Source organism: Carettochelys insculpta, chromosome 6, assembly GCF_033958435.1.
Source record: "Carettochelys insculpta isolate YL-2023 chromosome 6, ASM3395843v1, whole genome shotgun sequence".
Classification (NCBI taxonomy): domain Eukaryota; kingdom Metazoa; phylum Chordata; order Testudines; family Carettochelyidae; genus Carettochelys; species Carettochelys insculpta.
In genome coordinates this window covers 15,047,695-15,075,313 of record NC_134142.1, presented here as the reverse complement: position 1 = coordinate 15,075,313, position 27,619 = coordinate 15,047,695, and the positions used below count along the sequence as shown (strand labels likewise).

Below are 27,619 nucleotides of genomic sequence, written 5' to 3'. Positions count from 1 at the left end.
TAATTTCTTGATATTCTTATTTTGGTTGAGGGCAATATTCAGTGTCAACCTATTAACTAATGTTCTGTTTGCTGGTCTCTGCCATAAAAATTAAGAGACTGAAAAATAGCAGGAGATGCTCCCGTCGCATTCAGTGTCAGCAAATGCCTTCTTGTGTCCTGGGAAACACAAAGTATGTGTGACTGTATGTGGACTCAATGATCTGTCAAAGTCCCTGCCAGCTTTAGTATTCAATGAGTCTCTACCCAGGCAATATGAAAATCTCTGAGTGGCCAAGAATTTTGATAAGTCTTTGGAAGGTAATGGTGTGAAGCTTGTTAATGGAATTGTTGTAGGTTTGTAGCTTTCACAAATTTCCAAATGTCACAAACAACATACCACTAACCCAACACTTTGTTCACTCCTGCTCTAATCAAGTGCAAGATTTGGCCTTTGTCATGCCTTCTACCTTTGCTCTGTTTCCCAAACAATGCCGGACTATTAAAATGTTATATGGTGCATGTTCATCAGTGCTGTACTGAATGGTAGAAATATAACAAGACAATAAAAGCCCTGAGTTACTGCCAAGTAATTTGCTTGTATTGAGAGCAGTAAAAATGGGATTGGTATGATTCCTGTGGGAATAATGGGCCTTTTCAATCTGTCTACAAATTTTCCTAGCAAAGAAGGGTTACGAAGGAATCTCTGACTTCAGATCATTTGTGTCAGGTCGTCTGAGTTGACAAGTTCGTTATGCCTCTGATTTACAATGACAACCTCCTGCATTTTAGGAGTCATTACTCAGCTCAGTTCGTCCCTAATGCAGCACCCCATGATCAGTTTAAATAATTATGCTTAGTCTCTCCTGGACCCTTGTTCATCAGATGTCTGGTACATGGAGTTTCATGGGAGTTGGGTTGGGCCCCAGCTGCACAAGGTTGCTAAATTTACTACTTGTTTATAGCATTGCATTCTGCCTCTCTCTTTTACAAATTGATACTCCCATCTCTCCTTTTTAAAATACAGAACTGAGGTGACTAACAAATGCTTCAGGACTTTAAAAATCAATCCATGTTTTGATTGTTTTCTATAGCATTTTACAGTCAAAATAATTACAGTCATAATTAAGGCAAAATATTCCACAGAGGAAACAAAATCAAACACACAAATCCGTTCCAAATGGAATTCTATGAAAATAGATTTGCTTTTTTAGTGGGAGCAGGATACCCACAGTAACATAAAGCCAATAGCAACTCCTTCATGTAATTTAAAACATGACAAGACTTGCTTAAGGTAAGTAGACACATTAAAAATGGTCAAACAAAACATTTTATTTTTAAACAATGTTTTGACATTTTGAAAATTAAATGACATTTTGAAAAACTGTCACTTTTGAATCAAACGTTGTTTTGAAAATGTTAAAAGTGGTTTGATTTGTCCTGAAATGAACAAGTTTCATGAAACATTTTGGTGTTGCAGAATCTGATTTTTTTTCCCTCCATAAATAAAACCTTTGGTTGAAAATTTTCACACAGCTGTATGTGCAGTACCATTAAGCTCTATAACAATCAGGCTTCTCTGCGATAGATTTGAGAGAGTTCATCTGTCTGGCTGTTTGTTCAAGAACTCCTCCTGAATGGTAAGAGCTAGGGCTAGCAAATGCATTACACAGCTTTACTGTAACTTAAAGCAAGAGCAGAGTTTAGTTGTCCCGGGAAAATGAGCTGTGGCTGGAATGGGATTGCTTCTCATAAAACTGTACAGAAAAGAGACAGAATCACAAGGCAGGTGAAAGGGGCTGGCTGGTGGCACATCTCCCACCCACTGTTTGGATTTTGCAAGCCCTAGGCCTCTCATCCTCCTGGCACCCCTCACTGGGGGGGGGGGGGGGGGCGGAGCTGAAGCTCCCCTCCTTCCTCTTGCCCCTAGTTCATACAGGAACATTGCTGGCTGTTCCCTTATGTCAGGGAGCGAGGAGAAATGGCACAGTTTGCTGCAGCATCACTGATTGGAGAGCACAGATGGCAGATGACTCTGGACCTGGACCTGCCCCAGCCAGGGGACATGCAGCCCTCCTCTGTCTGTGCCCACTGGAGCTGCAGTGGCTATGGAGAGGTACTTCCTCTCTCTCTGGAGCAGCCTGCGTACTTGATCCATCATCCTTGGCGAGGGAGAGGGGATAGTTGAAGTTTCCCCCTGCCCCAGTTCATACGAGGGCATTGCTAACTCAAACCACACCAGGTCAATCTAGTATAGAACTGTAAGGGTTTCTATCATGTACAGGTTGCAGTCATTACATGGGGACATGACACATTTGTGCAGCACTCATGTTCAGTGGTAGGTTCAGTACTAGTAAGACACAGGAGGCAGACTTGCACGTACAGGGTAGAATTATACAAATATAGGACAGGAATGGATCTTGAGAGTCAACCAGTACTGGGGTGAGCAAACTTTTTACATCCAGCCCTACTTTTTGTCCCTGAAGTTAGCAGGGGCCCCCTAACCTGTCTAATGTAATCCAAACCGATGGAAATTTTGGTTAGGGTCATACGAGAAAAGAAAACAAAAAACCTTTGAGCATGTGTAAGAAAATAAGTATGTAGAATGTAAAACTTTATGAAACGGAGCCTCTCATCACAGGACAGGGAATGATGGAAGGAAATAATGAGACAGGCATCAGACCCCAATTGGCGATGAGCCAATAGTTGATGATGATAAATGTGAATACTCATACATAAAACAGTAACAGTAACTGATTGTGCTGCACCCCCTTTATGAAATGTCATGCCCCCTCCAAGGGGCCCGGCCCCCCACTTTGCACACCCCTGATCTAGTTCAGCCCCCTGCATTAAAGCAGAACCAGTTTAACCAAGACCATTGCCCATAGATGGTCAAACCTGGCACGGGCACTCAGTGGCCTGCAGACTAGATGCTGTTTGCCAGACAATTTATTCATCTGACCTCTGCAGGCATAGCTGCTCCCAGCTCCCATTGAGCACAAGTTGCCATTCTTAGCCAATGGGACCTGTGGGAAGCCGCATGCACACTTATTGCCCATTGCTGTTCTAACCGGTTCTTGAAAACCTCTAGTGATGGGGGTTCCACCAGTCCAGTCAGTAACTTATGCCAGTAACTAGCCTTCAAGTTATAAACGTTTCCTAATTTCCAACCTGTCTCACTCTTGCTGCAGATTAACTGTTCCTTACATCAGAGGAGTAAAGTCCTGGATAGAAAAGGAGCAATTTAAGTGGAAGGACAGTGCGGGCATAAGCACAAAGAGGTGGAATAAGTTTAAACTGATGATGTGGTTTCTAGCCATGAGGCGAGGTTCTGGAGCAACCTCCTATTACAAGCAGTGAAGGCAAACCACCACAGTAAAACCCTGACTTATGCACAAGTTGAGGTCGCACGGGGACAGGGGAGGGGCAAAGAGCTAGTCCAGAGAGTGGGGCACCCTGCTGTCTTCAAGTGTGTCCCCTCCCCCCCAGGCCAGGGCTGCAAATGGCAAAGGGATTCAGCATTTGCAGCAAATATGGTGGTGGCTCCATGTGTCCTCCATCTCGTGCGGCAGCACTGCTCATGGCACTCACCCATCTGCCTGGGTCCTCCAGCTTGGGAGCTGGGCAACTGACCGGTGCTGATGCGCCTGGCTCCAGGCTCCCTGCCACTTATAGGAATTGGGAAGCAGACACAGCCAGGAGCAGCAGCACCAGTCAGTTTCCCAGCTCCCGTGGCAGGGAATTGCAGCAGGCCCCGCTGTAAGAGTGCAGTAATTGTTGATTTTGACTCCTGTATTTTTAAGCTAGAGCTTGATAAATTTATGATCCAGACAATCACCTCTTCTAGCTGGGGACAAGTCGCCGTGAGCCAGGCAGTCCTTCCTTGTTCAGAAATGAACAGATACAAGAGAGTATTTCATAGAAAGCTCGGTAAATGCAGGTTTAGCCAAGGTCACTTTCACGTGGGCTGATCGACAGAAAGCTGCACTGAACTAAATTGATTTTATTTCACACTTTCTTTCAGTGCCTATTAGTCTGGGGACACTCTGGATTAAAAGACCCCTATTTTGACTTGGTTAAATTCTATAGCTTGTGTTGGGCCCAGTCTGGGAATGGGGAAGATTCATTAAATAGTGTTCAGTTGTCAAATTTATGGTCTCTTTTCTCATGACTTCATAAAGGATGCAAAAACCTACAGTCAACACGCAAATATCAAGGAAGCTTTCTTGGTCATATGACAACAATTGAGTTAATGCAGGGACATCAGAACAGGTTGGAGACACAACAAAAAGTCTCCAGCACAGCAGAAAGTGACACAATGCTGGCCTGAGACAGCTGTCTGAGAAGAGATATGAAATGTCAGCTCTCTGAAGAACAGCTGGACATAGAAATCTAGAAATGCACTAACCTTTGCTGATGTACTTGCACAGATAACACAAATGCAGGTGGCAGTGATCTTCATTTGGCCTACATCTTACATAATGAGGGAAGCAGAACTGAACAAATATTTCCAGCTTCCCCAGCACTAAAAGAAAAACCTGCCTTCTGAGATACAATGCTTCTAGTCTTGAATCACATCATTTTACTAACATTACAAATTCACCTCACTTGTCATTCAGAAATATTGTTTACATGGTCCAGCCCTTTAAAAATGCCTGTGTTTTAGCTTATTTCCCCTCCTGTTGCCACCAACCTATGTGTAGCCTTAGCACATATCTTTCCAAATTCCAAGAACATTTACTAATCACATATAAACAGCAAAATAATTTGTTTTTAGAAAGCTAAAGATACTTTTGGTTATTTGTAGGAAACTAGCATTCAAAGAAATTTGCTAAATAGCCATTAACCGTGTAGACAGTTCTCATTTTCAAACTCTCATCCATGTGAGGAACAAGGAACTATTTACCTTTTCAGTGCTGCTTCTACACTAGCGACATCATTTGGACAAGCCAGTGCTCTTTAGAAAAATCCAGAGCTTCTACACACAAAACGCATTCTTTCAAAAGTAAATCGAAAGAGTGCGGTGCTTCTTTTGGAGGCACTCCTCCATTCCTGGATCAGGAAGAGTGCCTTTTTGCAGAAGAATCTTTCAGAAAAAAAAGTGCATGTAGATGCCCTGGGCCCCTTTTTTCGCATGAGTTGGCCTCATGGCACCAGATTTTTCAGTCCCTGGCCCATTCTTTCAAAAGAGCAGGGACTGTGTGGATACTATCCGAAGAGTGGATTGATTTTTTTCAATTTTTTTTTTGGTGCATGGACCCACTCTGTTGAAAGTAGTTTTTTTTTTTTTCCCCCCCCAGAGGAGATCTTTTGGAAGAACTTCTGTTGAAGGGTCACTGTGGTGTAGACATAGCCAAAACTGTTTACTGTGCTGTCTCTCTTTTCCACAAGGATCAGGTAAAAGCATCTCAAGAATGAGGTCAGCCTGAAGAGGGCCTGAGCGAATGATCATTTTTGTAGATGATTCTATTCTGGGGGATTTTGTTACCATTGCAGAAAAAGTCGATTTGTATTCTGCATTTTCCCAGGTTAAATTCAGTGAGTCTATAGCAGTGTGTGCATAAGTCCTCGTAAACTGCAATTCAGCGTTTGCCTACCTAGTATTATGCAGGAGCTCAAAGCACTCATGCAAGGAGGGGAGAAGGGCTGTCCCACCCCTAGCCTAGACTCCAGTTTGGCAGCCAGGAGAGAGTCAGCCTGAACCAAGTGTTTCTCCCAGCCCCAAAGCAACCATGGCCCAGCCCCAGTGGCCCGAGTGGCCAGGTCCCCTGACTGCTGTGGCAACTCCTCTGCAACAGTCCACTCCAAGACTGCCCTCTTTCTTTTGTGATCAGTGTCCTAGGTGTCTGGGACAGCCCAGACCTCCCTATCAGGAGTCCCCTAGCCCTGAAACTCCCCTGCCACAGCCTTGCCCCAATGCCCACGCACAGCCTCCTGCACCCCCCACTCTGCCCCAGTTCATCCCAGTGTCCACACACTCAGCCAGAGCCCTTATGCCCCAATTTTCTGGCTCAGCCATGAGCCCGCTTCCACACTGAACTCCTTGCCCCCCCCACCACAACATGAATTTGGTTATGTGCACCACTATGAAGGAAGAATCGACATCACCTTCATAGTGGTGCACATAACCAAATTCATCCTTTGGGAATGGGATGGGAAAATTAAATGCAGCCTGCTGTGCACCAGTAATATTTAGGTCAACATTTCAATCAGTACCCTCTAGAAACTCTCCAATGGCTTGTTAATGCATGACAATGTCATTTTAACACAAACACCCTTCCAATGGTCTGCGCTTTCTAATATCTCCCTGGATTGCTGGGGCTTCCCTCTTTAAGAGCAGGGACACTTCCCCTCTCCTGCTGACTAATAAAAAACTAGGGTTGCATGCAATCAGTTTTTCCTTTCTACCTCTACGTTTTTGAGGCATTAAATTTTTCCACCGGCTAATTCATTATCTTCCACAGGTAAGTGCTGATTAGAAAGGGGTCAACAGATCCGCAAGGGAGATACCTCTAAAATAAGCTCCACAGTGTTATGGCAAGAGGAAGTAGGATGATAGAAGACAGGTTTAACAAAAAACATTTAGGCTGGGAGGAGTCAAGTCTGTTGAGAGAGAAGGTAAGTAAAAGTATCTTTTACTGGGCAAACTTCCATTGGTGCAAGGGAGGGAGATTTTTGGAGTGATAGTCTTTTGCCTGAGACTGAGACCAGCTTTGCAAATGCCTAATTGGGCATTAGAGATGCCAACTGGAGAATCCGATTTCTAGACCTATGTACTGGAGGGGAGGACCGTGGAGTGCTCCTCAAAAAGACAGCAGCTGCCTTTGCAAGTCATGAAGAATTCGACACATGCTTTTCACTTCATAAATTCATTAATCTTTTAGAAACTAATTGCTGCAACTTTCTCAGACAGATGAATGACAGCAGAATGTCATCGAAGGGCCAGGAGGCCATCAAAACAGTGACTGGTAACCCTTCTTTCCTTTGTATTATTTTGAGCGTGTATTTAAAGGCCATATTTACAAGTCTGGACACAACACTTATCCAGTGTGAAAGGTCACAAACATGTATTTTTCATATATTCTTCTGCATTTGAACTTTACAGGCACAGTTATTGAAAATAGGTTTGTCATTAGATTCCCATTGTGTCTCAAGTTTAAAAAAAAATTACATAGAACAGTGGTTCTCAGCCTGTGGGCCAATCAGCATACAGCAGCAGCCCATGTGACATCCTCAGGGCCACACAGGTTGTATTGTTTGCATTCCACATAAGACAGTTGTCCACATAGCCACCCATGATGGTAAACAGACTGAGAACTACTGGCTTAGAGCATGATTTTTAAAAAAAGAATTGCTATACTATCACCCATGTATATGTGACAGACTGGTGCTATTGACACCACATTCTAATGTACTAAGCTGAGAACACTTACCTTGGCACCAAGTGCCAGGTGTCCAAATTTAACTGATCTGTCTGACAAATTTAACACACTTTGTCTCTGCTAGTTCACCTTGACAGTGTAAGCTGCTGGTATCTGGCAGAATAGGGAGAGATTTGCCATTGTTACCACAAAGTATTTTTCCCTCCCACTTTCATTTTAAGTTTAATATTTGATAGGGTGCATCATAAAAAGAAAAAAATAAACATTTACTTAAAAAGCTATAACCAATCACTGCACAAGTATATCCTGAAAACGTATGTAGTATTTAATAGGCTCAGGTAAGTGGCTGACTCGATAGGCTTCAGGGTCAGGAGATTCCTTTTTAACGTCTTTTTTACTGAAATCTGTTAAATGATTAGCTGTAACCACATAAAAAAGGAAATCAAGATACACTGCCCAAGGGAGCCTGGTCCACATATAGTTTATTGATGTAATAAAACAATACAGTTAGTGTTAGATCCAACCACAAAGAGAAAAAGAACAAGTGAATGAAAAATTTGTACAGTACATATAGGAAATAAGACATCTCCGACACTATTTATTCAAAATAAAAAAGTTTCTAAAATATATTGAGTTATTGAAATCTACATGAAAACATGGATGTTAACAACAAGGTGCATAAAACCAAAACATCAAATACTGAGCAACTCAATGATGTACTAGGCAACTTTGCTAAACAATGCATGATGTCTTACGAACCGCTTGAAATATCACCTATACCACACAGGGTAAGCAAAACATTTAGATTTAATATCAGATACACAATATTAGGATGAACTTCCACAACTACAGGTAGGGTCTTTTTTAAGCTGGCAAAGTGACTGCTTTAGGAACATCAAACCTTCTCTGTAAATTAAGAGAATGGATCCAAATAAAATATTTAGTCATTTCCAGATAAAACCCTTTTTTACTTATTACGCTCATTTTAGTCATAAGCATAATGCAGCATTTAGGAACACAGTTTATATTACAACATGACTAAAACAATGACAACTTCCAGATTTAAACATGATTTCATAGGCAACAAACAAAAACTCCCCACAAGAGTCTTCTCCTTAAAAACTAATTTTATAAACGTAGACTATATTGCATGAGGAACTGCTGGTATTTTTTTTAAGAAAATATATTGTGCGATTGTGGCTACAATGCACTGCTGCAAAGCATTGTTGTTTCTTATAAAAATCATTAAAGTAAAAATTGGTTTGAAAAGAACTGACTGAAAGAATACATCTTCCAGCTACTTCTGAAGAGCAGGATGGAAGTATTGTCAGTTATATTGTGTTGACATATTATTAATAAGAATCTTTCACTGACAAATTCTCCATCCTAAAAAATAAATATGCTTTTAAAAATAGGTGTGTATTTCAAAGCTGCTATTGCAAGGATGTATAAATGTAATGGACTTAAACTGTATGTACCAAAGAATTATGAAAATGTGCTATAACGGAGTTGTTACATGAAGGATATATGAAAGAGACCGTCAAAATAAGTAAAATAGTAAGAGGATTGAAACTGAACTAACTGAATTAGTGCAGTATTGTAGCCAGGCTTCTAAAATCAGATATAGAAAATATAAATAGACTGCTTTAGGTGATGATTCTCCAGTGTCCAAAGAAGAACAAGTATTGTGAAAACTCAGTTAACTTGATCCAGAGCTCTGAGCAGTTCTTCACCCTGTAGCAGGTTTCTGCTGCCTTGTATGGGAGCGTTTACTTCGCAATCATAACTGGTAAGTTGCGGTAGTCCCGTCTCATCCATTGACTGCCCTAGGAGCTTACTTGCTATATCTAAAAAGGAAGATACGCGTACGTTACTTACTTCATTTTACCTCTCTCAAAATAAGTTTATGGAGGAAGCAAGTTTCATTAGCCCATGGTTTCCCAAACTGGGGGAGGGGTGTGTGTGTGCAGAAATTCAAGGGGGGGGGCACAAGGCAACCCAGCCCCCCCTCCATCATTTCCCCCCACCCAAAGAAAGAGCAGGCCTTTGCTGCTGGCTCTCAGCCCCTACCCATTTTACGTGCATAACCTGGTGCAGCCGCTAGAAAAAGCAGGCAGCTGCCGAAGACCCACATGCAAAGATGAGTGAGTGTGGGTTGGGGGTGGAGGAGCATTGGGTTAGATGGGGTGCTGGGGTGCCTGGCTCACCTGGCTCAAGTAAGCAGGATGGGGTAAGAATGGGGGGCTGGTGGTGCCTGGCTTTGTGGGGGGAGTGGGAGCTTGGGTGGGTGGCTGGCTCGCGGGGCTTGCAGAGATGGGCGGCCGGTCAGCTTGCAGGACTTCTGGGGCTTGAGTGGCTAGCCCCAGCATCACAGGGCTCAGGTGGCTTGGACTGGCGGGCAGGCAGGCAGGCAGCTGGCCCCAGTAGCATGGGGCTCTGGTGGCTCAGGCTGGCAAGCAGGCGGACAGCCCTAGTTGTGCAGGATTTGGGGGCAGCTCGGGTTGGCAAGCGGCTGGCCTGGGCAGCTTGGGTGGTTGGCTTGCAGGTGGGCAGGCAGGTGGCTGGCCCCAGTGGTACAGGGCTCGGGCAGGTGGCTCTGGCAGGGCAGATCTCAGACAGCTGGCTGGCTGGCTGGCACAGGGCACAGGCAGTTGGCCAGCTGGGGCTGAACCAGGCACCCACAAGGGGCCAAGAAAAACTGTGTGCGCTTATTTTCAATTTTCAATAACATTTTTACATCAAGATTGTGTGTTTATTTTAAATTACAACTTGACTTTTTTGTTAAAGGTTGATTGTAAAGAAGTGGGCCAGCGTGAGGGCTTCTCAAAAATCAAAAGGGGGGCGGGGGCATGATGCCAAAAAGTTTGGGAACCAGTGCACTAAACAATACAGCTTTAACACGAGTTTACACACACACACCCTTCCCACCCATGAACACTAACCAGTTGATAATAAGATGATTGTCTTTTGTCCCACTCCATTCTGGCTATTAGATTTGCATCCTTTTACACGTTTCCAACAAAGCGATGCATTCGTTCCACAGTCACCTGACTGCTGGAATAAAGATCCCTTAAAAAAACAAACAAACAAACAAACATCTTATTTCTACAGATCACAAAATGTCAAGAGGAAATCAATCACCTCCTCCTCACTGTAGTTACTAACATGCTGCTACTATTTCAAACCAAATTAATTCAGTACATGAGTGTTAGAGCAACTTGCTATAAGGATAGTCTGAAGGAAAAAGGTAAGAAAAGTAAAAAGAGGACACATTTAATAAAACCAAGTACCACCCTCAATATCTTTGTGTGCATGCACGCATGTGTGTGTACATTCAACCATCCCCATTCACCATCCCTTAATACTTTGCTAGTCACTACCACCGTCTGCGGTGGCAGCAGAGTTTACAGATGCGAACAGAAATCTCTAATAAAAAACACGGAAGGAAGAGAACGAAGGCATAGCTGGTGTTCTTATTTCTGACATGCACAAAAGGGTAAGTTTTTATATCAAATCATGATGTGAATTTTGTTCCCACATGCCAGTTATCCTGCCTCCCAACTCAGCTGCCTCCTCTCTTTTGCTCTCATGCCAAGGTGTAGGGGCCATGAAAGTACGTGACACACTGTGAAATAAGCCCTTCCCCTAGAACAAGGGTCTGCAACCTGCAGCTCTTTAAGGACTTCTTTGTGGCTCCTGATGTTTTAATTCCAAAGTTAAAAAATCCCTCCTGATTATTTCTGATCAATGATAAACATCTAAAAGCCCCAAAACAACTCGTATCTAAATAGCAAATGATACGTGATTGCGAAACACTGGATAACTACCCCAGCCTCCTCCAGAAAGCTAAAAGGTTTGGAAGTGAAAGTCAGGAAGACATTGTTACAAACACACAGGTAAAGTGTGAGGAAGTAGAATATGTAACAAGTTTGTGAACATCCTGCAGTAAATATGTATCACATTGCAAATCACTGTACATGTACTGTTCTTAAAATAGGGGTTACAAAAAGTATGGTTTGACATTAAGGACCATCTTGTACTCCCTTGCATTGTGGCTTTTGAATTGTGTTTTTTTACTAAATTGGAAAAAATGTTTCTTCTTGCTATTTTGGAGGCAGACCTCTGATCCACCACATGCTACTGGGAATGCCCCAGTCAGAGGTTCCTAGCAATCCTGGGTGAGATCAAACCCACTTCTAGGAATCTTTTGGGCTGAGACACTCATTTACAACACTCTGAAATTTCAGATGCAATCAAAACATGGAATTGATAGATTTTAAAGCCCCTAGGCTGCAAAACTGATCAAAATGGACCATGAATTTGATAGGGTCCTACCAATGTGTAATCCCGACCCATTAAATCACAGGTCTGGCTCTAGAACCACTTGTGACAACAGCAGCCAAGAGATTCTGGGACACAGAACAGAGCAGGAGGCTGTGTGTATCTCAGCAGGAAATCTGTACTTTCTGGAACAAGAAAGAAAATAAGTCTGCTGAACCAGAAAGCAAGAAAAAGTAAACCCAAACTATCTACAGAAATGCTTAGGCACTGGGCAACTGCAGGCATGAATGTTAATATTTGTGCCTGAGTTTGGAAACTGTGTCCTCTCTTTGGGTGCAGTGCATAGAAGAGCAAAGATAGTGGAATGCTGCGAATATCCGAGAGACTTAAATATTCAGGTATATTTCTTTTCACTTTAAACCACTTAACTTTTTTGCTAAGAATTTTCTAAATATGTAAAGCCTGTATAAACAAGAAAAACTGCCTTGGATGTAAAAAGCTTGCAGACCAATGAGTCAACACTTAGCAGATTTAAAAGTTACATTTTCACAGTAAGGTTTACACAAAAACATTGCCCATATTTAGTATATTTTATTGTGCAACACAGCAGTTCACATTTCCTAACTGCTGATCAATTTATTTTGAAATCTTAGTATTCCAATGTATTTTTAAAAGCTGCATCACAAGCAGCAGCCTGTAGTAAAGAATGTCCGGACCCAGTGTACAGACCAGCATGCTCTACAGTGTAAAAAAACTACATCAATGTTTGTGCAAAGTCCTAAGAGTAAGTTCTCAAAAACAAGAACAGAAAGGAGTTGCCTTTAAGCAGAAACAAAGTGTAGCTAACTGGAGAAACAGAAAATTATGTAAGGGAAAAAAAGACACTATAAATGGAAACCTTAACAGCAGCTTACTTACAGTAACTTTGTGCAATACACAAAGCTTGTATGGATCGTTTGCTATTTTATCAGTGACATCACTGGTTGAAATGACTTATATGGGGAAAATATGGCAATCAGAGCAACAACATTTTTTTTTTAAATTAGGGTTTGCATTCAGGATGATGCAGAAGTAGTATTAAGCCCTGTCTGCTACATCTTGGTGCGTAGGCCACTGGTGACATAAAAATATGGAGATATACATAGAGCTGGAAGGGACCCTGAGCGGTCATCGAGCCCAGTCCCCTGCCCTCTTGGCAGGACCAAGCACCATCCCTGACAGTTTTAAAAAAAAAAAAAAAAAAAAATCTGTTTGCCCCAGACCCTAACTGGCCTCCTCAAGCGCTGAGCTCACAACCCTGGGTTTACAAGGCTAATGCTCAAACCACTGAACTATGTTACCAAAGTAATCACTTAAATTGGTCACAGGATTTTGCTTTATGGCACTAGCTAAAGTAAAGCATCTGCATCAATGCTTAATTCTGGAAACAATAAGCTAATTTTAAAATAATACAAAAAACTTACAATTCCCACTGCTTGAAAGAGGGAGCCATCATATTCCATCTTTCTCTTTCTTTGAGAATTATGCAAAGCTAGCATCTTTGGATTTAGCTCTTCATCCACTGGAGCAGATCTAAGAGAAATGGATTCAGTCCATTAAGGATTCTACTACCCACAAACCAGTCTTTCAGAAACATTTGTAAAATAAATTATTTCACTTACAAAGTGTCCTAATCGTCTATATTGTCTATAATTAGGAAGAACTCTAACTTTAAATCTTGTAAACTTTTGATCCTACCATGGAAAACTGTCTTTAAAAAAAAAAAAAAAGTTCTTCTCTGGAGGAAAAAATAGGGAAAAAGAGAGTGTAATTTTGCTGTTCCTTCTGGGATAGGGGGCCTGGAGAGAGGAGTTAAAATATTCACTTCGCATGTCTGTGCGCCGAAAGTGATTTTTTTTTTAAATCAAGTGGACTGAAATTCTGATTTGATGACACTAATGAAATAAATCTGTTTGGATGCCCATTGTCCATACTGAAGTATCTTATTTTAAGCTTCACATGTAAGTTTAAGACTCTAGTTATGTCTCTACATCACATCACACACTGGACAGGACATCACTTATTATACCCTCTCTCATAGTTGACCTATGGACTGTTTTATTTGTGCAACTCAGGTAGGCAGAGAAGCAGAACAAAAATGAGTATGAATAGTTGCATTTCTTGTTTTCTACAAAAAGGCTTGATGTAAATAAAAATGCAAGGAAGGTTCTGGGAAACTAACTCCAGACTGCTGTTAACGTGCACTAAACTTAGAATCTTATTTGATCACTTTTTCAACAAGTTTAATAACAATGTATGCTTTACAAAGGAAGACAGTAAAGATCTATTGTACTGGTAAAGAAACGTATTACAAATCTGATTGTGTCAAAATTAGCAGGTAACAGAATTTCAGCCTCTCTCTTAACATACCTGTTACTGAAAGTGACTGTTAACAAATTAGGTGTTCCTGGATAAGATTTCTCCGTCTGGTCCAATGTTCCTTTTCCAGCCCTGATTGGCGATGCAGTTCGACTTCGATTCCCACCATATGGTGATGCTGGGGTGCTGTTGGGTTCATTGATTATGAGGACAGGAGACTGAGAAACAATTAGAGTCTTAATGTCATCCATGCACTCTGTTTTCACTGGTGTTATTTCCTCAGTGGCAGGAGACAGTGTCTGAGTTTGGTGAAAAATGGTACTGGTGACACTCTGAGAGTTAGCACAACCACTCTCCAGTGAAGGTGGCTGATCAAAGGATCTTAACTGGAAGTCATCATCCATTGGGATGTATGGCGCTAACATCTCCAACTCTAAATCAGTTTCCTGAAAGAATAATATAATGGGTAAATGAAGTAGCTAACATATATGTGCAACACACAGAAATGCCTCTATCAATAGTCTGCCACTTCTTCTCTCTCCAAACCTCTGAAACAGTACTTTGTGAGATCCATTTTTAAATATCTCAAGCTGTTTAGAAACTAGCTACCAACTCTTTTGTTTTCAGAAATAGTTCCTGGATTTTAAGCACATTAATTTTAAAAATTCAATACATAGGCTTAAGATGACCTGTAAGTTTAGCTTAAATGTACACACCTGAGTGGAGAATGGATTTTTCGCTTCTGTGTCTATTGCAAAGAGTTTTTCCACCAATTCCAGTTTAAACTCATTAGCCATATCATTATCCACATCAAAGCAATAGTCACTGGGACTGTGGGCCTGTCAAGACAATCCAATTCAATTTTAAGAACACATTTTCAAATGGTTCAACATTATTTTGCACTGCTTCTAGGGCTTCATTCTAAAGAACATGCAACATTCAGCCAAAATATACTTGGAAAAATTTAATAAAACTTAATGGGACTAGATAGTATTTGCATTTCTCTAAATGTGCCCGGAACTTTCACCATCATGAGTTTTAATCGACTGACAATTTAAGCACTTTAACACACAAATGTGTCAGAAGTTTACATATGGAGTTACTATAACTCACTCATTGATTGCAATAAATGATCTCTCTGAATCTAAAGTTCCTTGGAAAACGTACTCAAAGAGCAGTCACGTCTTATATGCACATTTAATCTCTAATTTTTACAAAACTGAAAATATAGCTTTCAAACTAAAAAGTAACCTTTTGACAGGTCATGCTGTAGATATAAGATTACATGGCTGCAATCTATAAATACCATCAAAGCAATATGCCAATAATTTAAAAACTTGGTTCATGCCATATTGTCTCCAGAAATTTACTCAAAAGCCTACGACACACATATTTGAATGAGTGAGTATGTTCCCCAATGGCATGACTGACCTCTGGTGAACTTTGGTTGGTGCTTGCATCAGAAGGACTGGCTGGCTGTTCTTGCCTCTGGCGGCTGGAAAACGCAAGTTCCAGTGGTTCCGTATTTGGCTCCAGCTTTGATACAACTTCTCTATTGAGCGCAGGGTCAGCATTGCTACGAAGTGGCTTTGTAGTTTCAGACGCAGGTAGTGGGGACATTGCCAAATTTATATTCTGCAATTTCTCACTGGATGAGGGGAGCATTACATCATTATACAAAGGAACGTCATCAAATTGTTGCTCATCAGACTCTATAAAAATTAAAAAAAACCATCAACCTAAATAAAAGTGTTGAGCATGTCTGTGGACCTCATTAAATAGCTGAAATATGCTGTTAGGCAAGTGATACTGGAAAGCTATTTTCTTCTATTTTAACATACACTAATATTATTAATCGATAGGCTCTCTCAATTAAACACAAACCCACCATTACTGCTGAAATCTAAAGAGATAATCGTGTCTCCAGGTGCTGGTGCAAGCAACGTTAAAGCATCGGGTTCTGTTTTAAGTTTTTCAAAGAGGCTGTTAGTATCTTCCAGGTCAACTTTGTTGAATATTTTGGTCATGTTTGTATCACCAGACTCCACTGGTTTCAGTACACACTCAGTTTGTCCAAGGGAAAAGAACAACTCCTTGTGGACAATTTCACTGTCAAAACCAAAAAGGAATAGGATTATTTAAAGAACAGCTAGCAGCTCGTAGAAATTTCAGAAGCAATTCTACCAACTTTATTCCCCCCGCCACCCCTTTGGCTCATATTATATGTATTTTCATTAATAGGAGACTTTTTTTTTTTTTTTTAAATCTATCATTGCCACTTCAATGGTCACATGAACTAACTGTGATGGAATAAAAGGATAAAGTAATTAGGACAGCTTGGAACTCTTTTAACCAGTTTTACAACAATTATAAGCTGTTTTAGTGGTTATTACATATTGAGTCACAATTTTGAAGTTCAAAAGATTTCCAAAACCAGCAAGTTGCAGTCAACAATGCAGCACAGTGATTTTTACAAAAGCTTTGATTAAAAACACAAAATGTCACGCCAAGCAGCAGCAGGGAACAAAAAGTTATATTTTAACTAATGCTCTGTGACTGAAAGACTTAAAACACCACTGAAACAAATCAAACACCATGGGATTCAGGAGCTTCTACATTCAGGATTCCCCGCTGACTTCAATTGGAATTCTATGTGTAAGTTAAAGAGTGACTACTTCCCAGTTTATTGCTCCCTTAACTCTGGTAATGCAATTTTCTAGGCAACTGGAAAGTGTTCTGTGTAAAGGAGATAGTAAGTGCCAGAACCTATCTAAAATTAGGTGAGATCCTCAGCTGGTGTACATTAAACACAGCAGCATTGGGCTTTGTCTCAATCTATAATAAACACTCAAAAAGCAAACTCCACACAGCTTACCTCAAGACGTAATTCACACACACTATGCACTGTGGTTGGGCGTTCTTAGAGCTGTATATAATAGTTGCTTGAGTTTCAACCCAGACATATCCACCACGTTTAGCAAGCATTCTGTACTGTCCTGTAGTCACCTGCCCTTTCGTGAACACTAAGGCAGAAAGGTCAACTTTAGCTATGGAAAGCTACTCCATTATTTCAAACCAAAACATACACAGTAATCACTTCAGATCCACACTTGCTTTTAAAAACTTCCAATTAGTTTTCCCTCAATACACCCCAACCCCATCCCTACCTTATCTAGAGGACCTAAATTACACAGCGTTATATATAGTCTGTCTTTCCACTTACTATCATGATGTGTTTTGGTCAGATGATCAGAGTCCAGAGCATGATAGTACTCATAGATGGAGCGACCCAAGAGTTCTTCTGGCTCATATCCCATCAGTTCTGTAATTCTTTAAGTTAGAGGGAAGGGGGAAAGAAAAAAAAAAAAAAAGAGTTAAGCGAAAGCAGATATGGAGAAGTGGATAACATAAGAATAGTCCTCTTGGGTCAGACCTAGAGAGAAAGATGCACACATCTCAAACTGGAAGGGACCTCAGGAGGTCATTTGAGTCCAGTCCCCTGCCCTCTTGGCAGGAGGAAACACCATCCCTGACAGATATTTTGTTTATCTATTTGCCCCAGACCCCGACAAGGCCTCCTCAATGACTGAACTCACAACCCTGGGTTTAGTAGGCCAGTCCTCAAACCACTGAGCTATCCCTCCACTGCTAACAACATCTAAATCCAAGACCCTGTCTTCCAACAGCAGCCAGTACCAGTGCTTTAGTGAGAATGAACAGAACAGGATAATTATTGAGTGACCTATTCTTTCACAAGTCCCAGCTTCTGGCTGTCAGCAATACTGGGTCACCAAGAGCAAGGTACTGTAGCCATGACCACAAAACACAACCATTTAATTTAGTTATTAATAGCTCTCAAGATACAATCTCTTCCAAACCAGAAACACCCAGATGAATACACTGCCAGTAACAAAGCTGTGTTTAAAATGAATGTTTTCCTTTCAAGCAAGGTTAAAGTGAAGGAACTTGTCTCTTCTGATGTTTGCCTAACTCAAAGATTTCATAGTCCTATCACACTAGTTTTTCAGGCATGGTTCTACTACTAGATAGAACGTTCGTAACCCTCCGCTTCTGGTTATTTTTAAAGAAAAAAAAATCAAATCTCAGCTTCTTATGTATCAATTTGTTCTCGCTAAATACAGGACAGCAGTTTACAGGATGGAATATTCAACTTGTGCTAATATTATATTCACACACACTCTCTCTAATACTATATTCATAAATTAAATCAAATACAGATAATACATTATACCAACTTCAGAACTATTTTATTCTTTAATTGTTATTTTAAGAGGAATGAGAATCTGAAATTTCAGTAATCCTGGCTTAATTTTTCACAAGTGAAAATATTTAAATATTGGATTTAAATCAAGTCACATTCCTTTTAACCACTAGATGACAGTGTTGTCCACACACCAAAAAAAACAAGCACTAACTATTTATGTCAAAAGAAACCAGAGAGGAAGAGAACACACGAATTGCAGTTCTCACTAAACGTGCTCGATTAGTGCAGTTCCCTCAGAACAAGTTTGCATGAAGAAATTGCACCAATGTACAGTATTTGCTTGAATCTAACAGCAACCTGATGAAGCAACAATTCACATAAGAAGTCTCTGACCACTGCTTATTCTAACTATCAGACCCAAGCAACCCTATTGATAGAGGCTCAAATAGCATGCACTGGTATTGACTGAGTTTTAAATCAAATTTTGTAAAGTTCCTGTTCCATATTCTGAACTTGAAAAACTCCAATTTGCAATATGAGCAAATCAGATATATGCATTTTTGCTCAGAAGTGGTCAAGAAAAGTTTATAAAGAAATACAAAACGTTCAAATTAGCAACTATGATACACTCCCACTCCAGAGGTCGCTTCACTTCACTGTAGCAGCAACAAAGGGTCCTGTGGCACCTTATAGACTAACAGAAAAGTTTAGAGCATGAGCTTTCGTGAGTTAACTCACGAAAGCTCATGCTCTAAACTTTTCTGTTAGTCTATAAGGTGCCACAGGACCCTTCGTTGCTGCTACAGATCCAGACTAACACGGCTACCCCTCTGATACTTCACTTCACTGATGAGTAAAGGAAAAAGGGGAATCTAATTTTTAAAGTTACTTTGGATCCTTCTGGATGAATGGTGCTACCATTCAAATGGTTCCATAAGTGATGACTCCATACAGGAATTATTTCCTTAAGGTAGTAAATGTCTCAGATAAAAAAATACCCTGCTTTTTATATAAAATATATTGACCAGTTATTTAAATGGCAAGCTAGTAAAACCTGAACTATCACATGTGAACTCAAGAAATCAAACTACATATATAAAAACTACTATAACAATTGAATGTTTGTCAGAGCTTTTATTTTGCTTTACCTTTCATCACAATATGAAAATTTCATATCCAAGCTGTGGCGACTGAGGAATGTCTTGCTGTCCAAAGGGACTTCAATATTTGATGGATGAGGGATAGGTACACAGATCAGCACCAAGCACGTCATGGGAGGTTTTTTATATCCACAATGAGCCTGATTATTGCAGGTGTCATACACACGAACATGCCCTGTGCAGTGAAGTACCTAAAGCAAAAAAATCATTTATATACCTAAGTAAATGGCATTGGGAAAGGAGATTACAGGGGTTATAGTTTCATAAGAGAGCAGTATCGTTCTGCTCTCCCTCTTTCCTAGGTGAATTACTGGTGCCAAATAACTAAAATGCAATAGCAGCACTCGGGCAATGTGGGTGTCATATCTGCTATAGTTCGGTAAAATAAAAATTTCTTTCACACTTACATGATGCACGTTAAATAAAGTGAAGCTGACCGAGTTGACTACCAACTTCTCATCTTTTTGGTATTCACTGAATTTATACTAAAAAAATTGAGTCATCTCTGAAAATTGCTCCTATACCAAAACATATGATTGTAATCACTCACTGGTGGCATTATGCATCAACAGATGGTGTTTGCTTATATTTCTGTTTGAAACAGAGGCAGAAGAAAAGCTGTACTTTGCATTCTTTGAGGGGTGTGAAGGTGGAAGGAGATAATTCCAACATACTCCAAATATTCCTAAAAGACAAAAGCCAGGCAATCACTTTCCACCTCCCCCCAAGTCTGAACTCAGAACTGTTTGACTGGAGAGCTGATCATAAATACATAAAATGGAAAGCCAAGAAAACCCATTCTGAATAGAGTACAGTCAGAGGATATATTAAAAGTGATTTTTTAAAATATTTTAGAGAAAATGGATCTATTTTAAAAAGACTCCAATTAACAATATTTTATTCCCGTTACAAAAAGTGGGGAAGAACCAGCAAAAGAAGAATAAGGCTAGGCTTCGCAAAGTTACCTTGACTGTCATACACTGTAAAGGTTCAGTCATCTTCATGATGTAACCCTAATTAATTCTATTCTAAAAGCAGAAAGCGTCACACAAAATTTTTACTGTGAGTGACTCCTGACTTAAGTTGAAAGTTCAGTATGGAAAAGTTCTCGTTTTTAACATGAATTGTCACTTACATTCTAGATCCAAAGTTGAAGGCAGCACACAGTATTAGAGTCACAAGAGTGCATTGTAGGTTTTACCAAATCAGCAAAAAGTTGGAGAATGCTAAATTGCACTGTTCCAAATGTGGCTATTTGAACCTTATGAAATCTGAAAAGCAAAGGGTTTAGTCATATCAGTATCTGTGTATGCCCCATGGTTGGTTACCTTCCAGGTTGCAGACTTTATATTCACTGTCCTTCCCCTGCTGGTGAGTGTGCACTTCATTCTCAGGAAAAAGCTACGCTCTGTATTCTGTTCTTTGCCCTTTTTCACTGGACCTAATAAAAAAGCATCAAGCAAAACATGAGTACTCCTTCACTTTCACAAGCTGCAAGTGGATGCAGCAAAACTACCTATGTGACTAAACTAAACAACACATGAAAGTAGGGATGAAACCGTTATTTTCTGTGACTGATGCATGCTCTCAGGCCTGACGTCAGTTTGGATCTGAGGAGTTTTCAGGTATGTTTTTCACTCTGAGCTGGACAAATGAGGAAATTACAGTGCTGGTCTTGCAAACCAATTTAGTGTAACCCCCTGATTTAAATGTGAGGGCAGATGGAAAAGACAGAATTAAAATGTACTGTTCTTCCCCATCTCTATTTTAAACACACAGGCAAATTAGCATGAACCCTTGCCATACCCAATAACTCATGGTGGGTGGAGGAAAAACAGGGCTAGACATACTGTTACAATTTTTTCTCTCTAGATTTTCAGTATTTTTAAACAAATAAATTCAGAATTGATGACGTATGATCTAGTAAGGGTAACATCCTTATATCAGACAGCAGGATCCAAAGCTGAGACTGAAGCTGATGCCTAGCCACTCAACAAGACTGTTGTTGGAGCATCACAACTTCTTAGCACCTTAAAAAACAAATTTATTAGGTCAAGAGTTTTCATGGGTAAAACCCAATCAATCAGATGGGTGGAAATATTATGTATTCTTTATAATATTTGCACTGATCTGATCAAGTGGATTTTACCCACAAAAATTCATGCCCTAATAAAATTTGTTAGTCTCTACGGTGCCGCAGGACTACATGTTTTTTTGAACTTCTTAATAATGCGTACTGTAGGGACCCTGTATTAACAAGCATCTCTATAGTATCTGCAGTGCTGCAAGGGATTTTACAGAAATTAAGGAGTCACAGCTCCCTGATTCAAAGAGCTTCTAGCACAAAGCAGAAACACAGAACATGAAGTTAGGCAAAGGATTGCAGGGGAGGACAAAAAGTGAGAATTGTTGACAGATTAACAGGTATATTTCACACCCTGTCCCCAGAATTCTTTCATTATAGCACCAGGGTTATGACAACAGGAGTTAAGAGTGTGTCCAAGTCCCTGGTTTCAGATATCAGAATATTCTAAACATGAAATAATTGTATATTAAGTATGAAGTAAAAGAGTTGAAGGTGTTTTTCAAAACTTGAAGTCAATGGAGAAATGTTAGTGCAACCTAGTATTAATGGAACACATTTATGTGTCTATATGAATCACCTAACTGTAGCGTATCTGGATCTATTAAACAAACATTTAGTGGCCAATTTTTTTTAAGTGGCCTCATGAAAATGAGAAGTCTGAATTAGAGCAAATTATTTAAACAGGAACAAACTGTTCAGACTGTGCAGAAAGAATGCAAAATGAACTCATCAGCCATTCTGCAAGCAGCTTCATTGGATTGTGAGTAGAAATACTGATAAGATATGGGGACACTTGAGGAGGTTAGCTTGCAGGATATGCATTGATAATGAATGTAGGCCACCAACTCCACATAGTATGACTGGAAAGCCTACAGAATATAGGCTCACTCTAGCATGAACAATGAGTTGTTCATACTCCAAAGACAAAACAGTTACTCTGATATTCACCAGAAGAAACCTGAACAGAATGAACATGTTGAAAGGATCACAGCAACAACATATCAACCCAAAGTTTTAAACAGCAGTTTCTGGGCACATGAAGTAGGCCATGCATTTGGAAATCCACAATTTATAATAGCACAGTATTACCATCATTATTACTTTCAGAATATTCTGTCTAAAGCATCTTAATGTGTGGCACTACTCCAAGAAGGCGCTACATAAAGATGATGCAGTTACTGGTTCTTGGTGACTTAGATCTTTCAAAATATTATATAAAAAGCTTTTGTTGTTTGTAAATTGACAATTCTGCAAACACAAACTGGAATCTGAAACTAAACTGTGTTGTGATTTGTACATCATTGCTAATAAATGTTTCTCTTAGCCAAAGAGTATTTAGCTCCAAGACTGGAAGGAAATTGGTTAACAATAATTCTGTTATGTGCGAGCCAGAACAGAATCTGCATTATTCAAAAGCCATTGTGGAGGTAACAAAAACAAGTGTCTGCTACTGAAGTCAACTATATGCAGAAAAGAGACCTTTTGAGTGAAGGGGTAGGAAGCAATGTTGAAAACAGGCTAATTTAGACATGCCAGAACTGGTCTACATTATTGCTACTTATTATGAAACTGCAGTCTTTAAAAAGAACTTGTCTTTGCAACAACCTCATTTATATTCTGCTTTACTGAATATGTCATCTGTTCAGTACTTTAAGCAATTACTTAAAGAAAAAAAGATTCAGTTCAGCCCTGGAATCATGGACCAGTGATGGTAGGAAGCTCAGAACATGAATAAAAAACCCAGAATATTAATATTAAAAGAGCTTGTTTCTTCTTTTACAGTGGCTTTGACCTAGCCTTCTCCACTGATTTCAGAGTCACTCCTGATTTAAACGGGTGTGAGAGGACACACAATGAAGTCCTAAGCATTTTGATAACTTGTACAAATTTATAATCTGCTTCTGATCATTCCAGGGACTCTGCATAGGGATACAACACAGCTGGAGGCACAATTTCCAGCTCCGAAAGATGTATCTGTGCTAGCTCCAATCAAACTAGCGCACAGTAAACAACAGCGTAGCCACAGCAATGCACGTGGCAGTCCAGCGTAGTCACGCGAGTACAATCCTGCCTGAGACCCTGCATAAGCATTGAGACTGCTAGCCCAAGCTGTCACCTGGAGCTACTGCTAGCCCAAGCTGTCACCTGGAGCTGCTACACCTGTGCCGCTCTTTTTAGCGTCCTCTCTCAGTTAGTTAGTCAAAGCTAGCACATGTGCAACTACCCACACTGGAAATCATACCCCAACTGCAACATAATCTTACCTTCAGTGACATTCTCCCCTTTGATAAGCGCAGTTGCTTTGCTTGACTATCACATACCCAATATCTGAACTAGGGATGTAAAATCCCATTTACAGTAAACTTTCATATCTGACATTCCATCATCCGCAACTCTCCAATAACTGGCATTTTAGTTATGTTTTCTGTAAGTACAGTATAGTGAAAGCAAATACAAAAAACCACTGCAAATACAGTATAAGTTTACTGTATACAATAATACTGTTGGTAAATGAAGAACTCCACATGCATTTTTGTTTGTTTCTTAATATCTAATCGTGTTTTTCTTTAGTGTCACACACTGCTAGATATACCTCTCTATTATCCCAAATATTTGAATATTCAGCAACCTCCCAGTCCCTGGGCTGCCAGATATAAAAGAGATTACTGTACCTGGTTAACCAGTTAAAGGTGGTTTAACTGGTTAACCAATTAAAGGGGAAATGGGAAGATGGGGGTGGGGGGGAGGGACCTCAAGTAGCCTCCTCTCTCTCCACCGCAGTCAGGCTTGCGGCGGCTAGGGGCTTCTCTGGATGGCCAGAGCAGCCCCGTCAGAGGTGGGCATGGAGCTGCTTCAGCCCCCACTGGTTAATCTTTCACGCTCCTAATATGAACTGTTTTTTCCTATTTGCTGCAGTGGAAATACAGAAGCTAAAATTGCACGTGCCAGTCTTTTACAAGCTTGCAAATGGCTGACGAAGAATAGGATTGTGGAAATTTATTCTAATTGTCACTAGTGCAGTTGGAGAAAATATGATGAATTTTCTCCATTCTAAACCAGCAAGAAAAAAAGAAAAAACAAGAAATACAGTTGCATCCAAAAGATGCTGAACTTCAGAATAAAGAACTAACTGCACAGTCAAAGATCAGTATTCGCTGAAGTGTCAATTTAAATATTTTGGTAATTCCTAAATTCATGCGGAAGCAAGATCTAAAATCATCTGAAACGTATAAAGCGACTGCATGATTTTTTTCCACACCTTTTATGAGAACGTAACTTCTTTCACTATTCTGTGGAAAGATTTGCCCTCAATCTGCCCTGCACAAACACTCCAATATCAATACAGAAAAAAATACAGATTTATTATCAGTTGATTTAGTTTCTTCAAATTCTTCTATATCAACCAAGTGTTTTTTTTGTTTGTTTTTAAAAACACTCTGCCTAGCTGTAAATCTTTTAGACATGTTCATTCCTTCAATCTTTGACAACTGAGAGACTTTTTTAAAGCACTTCTGAGGAACTCATCTCTCAGAACATTAATCCCCCAAGGAGCATGAGGTCTCAGAAGAACTTCCACTGTTTCTGATACCACTTACTATAATGTCGCAACTAAATTTGTTGCTCGCTTTGAGAAGTGAAGTGTAGCAAACAATTCTCCCTACTTACTTTTTTTCTCCTTAATGGTTATGTTTTTCTTTAAATACTTTTGGTACCTGTTCTAAAGAAGCCAGAGAAGTCTTAAGAGCCAGGTAACTGCAGATTCAGACTTTTTTTTCCTATACAAGTAAATATGAAAACTGCTAATATCAGCATCTGAATATAGAACACTGATAGGAACCACATATCATTAAATTAAATAGAAACATCTTCTCACCATTTCTATGTGTAAGCATTTCCCTCAGCTCTTCATGGTCACATGGATGAGTAAAGTCGAACACACTGTGCCCAGTCAGTTCAAACTGTAGAAGTAAAGGAGTGTGAGTCTAGCTCTGAATATTCAAGAATGCACAGTAGGCACAACATTGTATTTGCATTAAAAGATGTGTCAATATTTCACCTGAGTGAGACCCATACACTTGTTCACATTTTCCGACATGTATATCATGTCACCATCCTCAGAAAGAACCATGACAAATCCATCAAGGGCTTTTAAGTAAAAGCAATTCATCTCCTTCTCCATTTTGGCTTCTGTCTCCAGGTCACCTAGAAGAGACAATATTTTTATTGTTTAGATGAACCTCACTTAGTTTACACTTTACTGCCTGATCCCTGAAGCCACCTCACATTAGCAGCTTGTGTGACAGGTTGCTCATGTAAGAGAGCACAATTTTCTTACTGGTATATGTAGGTGGAGAGACGGTTGTCTTGATTAAGCATTCCACTTAAAAACAGAAATTTACTAAGTTTTGTCAGACACTTTTTGAAATACCACATACAATGATGAAAAGTGACAAAATAAGAGCAACAGTTGCTGTGTTTGCTTTTATGCCATCTTTCTTTAAACTCAAACAACTTCTGAATGAAATGACAAAAGTTTGTCATTCGTATTTAACATCATGCTAAGTGCCACCTCTTTACCTGGCACTGACTAGACGTGTCCTCCATTATGCAGAGTTTAAACTACTATCATCTGACTTACACAGCAGCCCATCCCCCATGCTACCACTAGGTTACTGCTGTTTCCTGAAACACATATCACTGAGGCATATCTTAAATGCAGTACAACAATAACAGTTTTCAGTGGTTTAATTCAAACAGGGATACTGAAAAGTTAGCAAAGCTAAACTTGGATCTACCAAATATATTATCAGGTCCTGAGAGCTGTCTCCCTGCTCACAAGGGAAGAAGGTAGAGTGGAGATGAGGTAAAGTTTTATTCCCAAAAACTTAAGACCATGAATTTTGCAGGGGGCGTGGAGATGATTTACAGCTGAGATTTTTAAAAGAATGTTACTCATCTTTTTTGAGATCCAAGAGCTATCAGGAGTAAATGTGAAAAAAATGGAGTGTATATTTACAGTTTAGTTCCCCATTAGCCTGGATGTGGTTATTTAACTTCTAAAGGCCTCACAGAAAAAAAATATATAGTTTTTTCTAGTGTCTTCACTGACAGCCATGCTCCATTAAGCATAAAAGGGATGTAGCAAATTTTGATCACTAACTATTAAAAATGTTTACTGCCATCTCACACACACAATCTTTTGCAAGTTCTCAGACCTCCTTCCTGGCCTTTGATGGTATGCCACAATAAATGTATTCACTTACTTGCATCTAACAGCTTTCTCATGCGTAAGTAGCTGATAGTCAGCCTCATAATTGAGGCCTTGTCAAGGTGTGCGCTCACAGTATGAGGAAGAGGCAGCTGGTGAGCAAGTTCGTAGAACACTTCCGATTCCTTGCTTCTTCTGCATCTGGCTGCATCTCTAGACTTCTCTTTTCTGCGATCTGAACTAATCCTGTATGAATAAAAATTTATATTATTAACATATTGGAGGTAACGTTATCACAGCAGCATGAACACACTTAATTCTGCCTGCTATATCTAAGCTACTTGGTAGGTGACACACCTTTTTATGATATATGCCAGTCTTTGTAAGAATACTTTTATTCTTTCATCTAAGTGGAGATCTTATCCCACATCTGCACATGCATCTCTGATTTCCGGCACAGAAAATCCTCACAGACAAGACTAAACAAAAACTGATCATTAAAAACCAAAATGCAGTTTAGATCATTTAGATTTATAATATACACTGCAGCTTCAAGGAAAATGTTCTGGGCTTTTCCGAGCATGACAGCTGCAAGTGGAAGAATGATTTATAAATCAAAGTTTATTTAAAAATAGATTGTCTAGAAGCAGCAACCACCATTTTTCTGAGCACACCAAATTACTGTGCAAGTGATGTTCCAGTACATTCATGTTATTAGTTTTATTTTAACATGGCAAAAAAGAGCTACTGTTCTTTCAACTAAAGCACACCTCTCCCCCCACTCTTCCCTAGCATGATGGACAACACTGCTACCTGTCAGAGTCTATGATCTTGGCTTTATATTAGACTCAGCTCTTTTAACCAACATGCCAGACCTTGTCTAAACCTTGCAGCTTCTTCCTCAATATATGCAAGACATGAACCGTTTTACTCACACTTC

General features: G+C 39.9%; 1 protein-coding gene across 4 annotated transcripts in view; it reads right to left on the bottom strand.

Moving 5' to 3' along the window:
- Nucleotides 1-7,825: 7,825 nt before the first annotated feature.
- Nucleotides 7,826-27,619, bottom strand: part of HIF1A (hypoxia inducible factor 1 subunit alpha) — a 38,872-nt gene continuing 19,078 nt past the window's right edge. For all 4 annotated transcript variants that reach the window (XM_074996318.1, XM_074996321.1, XM_074996319.1 and 1 more), the window contains exons 2-15: nt 26,735-26,925; nt 25,528-25,673; nt 25,345-25,429; nt 20,713-20,825; nt 19,373-19,575; nt 17,223-17,329; nt 16,875-17,022; nt 15,888-16,108; nt 15,431-15,711; nt 14,716-14,838; nt 14,051-14,445; nt 13,105-13,213; nt 10,303-10,429; nt 7,826-9,207 (exon numbers count right to left, since the gene is read on the bottom strand). In XM_074996318.1, coding sequence (XP_074852419.1) covers nt 9,056-9,207; nt 10,303-10,429; nt 13,105-13,213; nt 14,051-14,445; nt 14,716-14,838; nt 15,431-15,711; nt 15,888-16,108; nt 16,875-17,022; nt 17,223-17,329; nt 19,373-19,575; nt 20,713-20,825; nt 25,345-25,429; nt 25,528-25,673; nt 26,735-26,925 — 2,401 coding nt within the window. In that variant the 3' untranslated portion in view covers nt 7,826-9,055. The remainder of the gene's footprint in view (nt 9,208-10,302; nt 10,430-13,104; nt 13,214-14,050; nt 14,446-14,715; nt 14,839-15,430; nt 15,712-15,887; nt 16,109-16,874; nt 17,023-17,222; nt 17,330-19,372; nt 19,576-20,712; nt 20,826-25,344; nt 25,430-25,527; nt 25,674-26,734; nt 26,926-27,619) is intronic.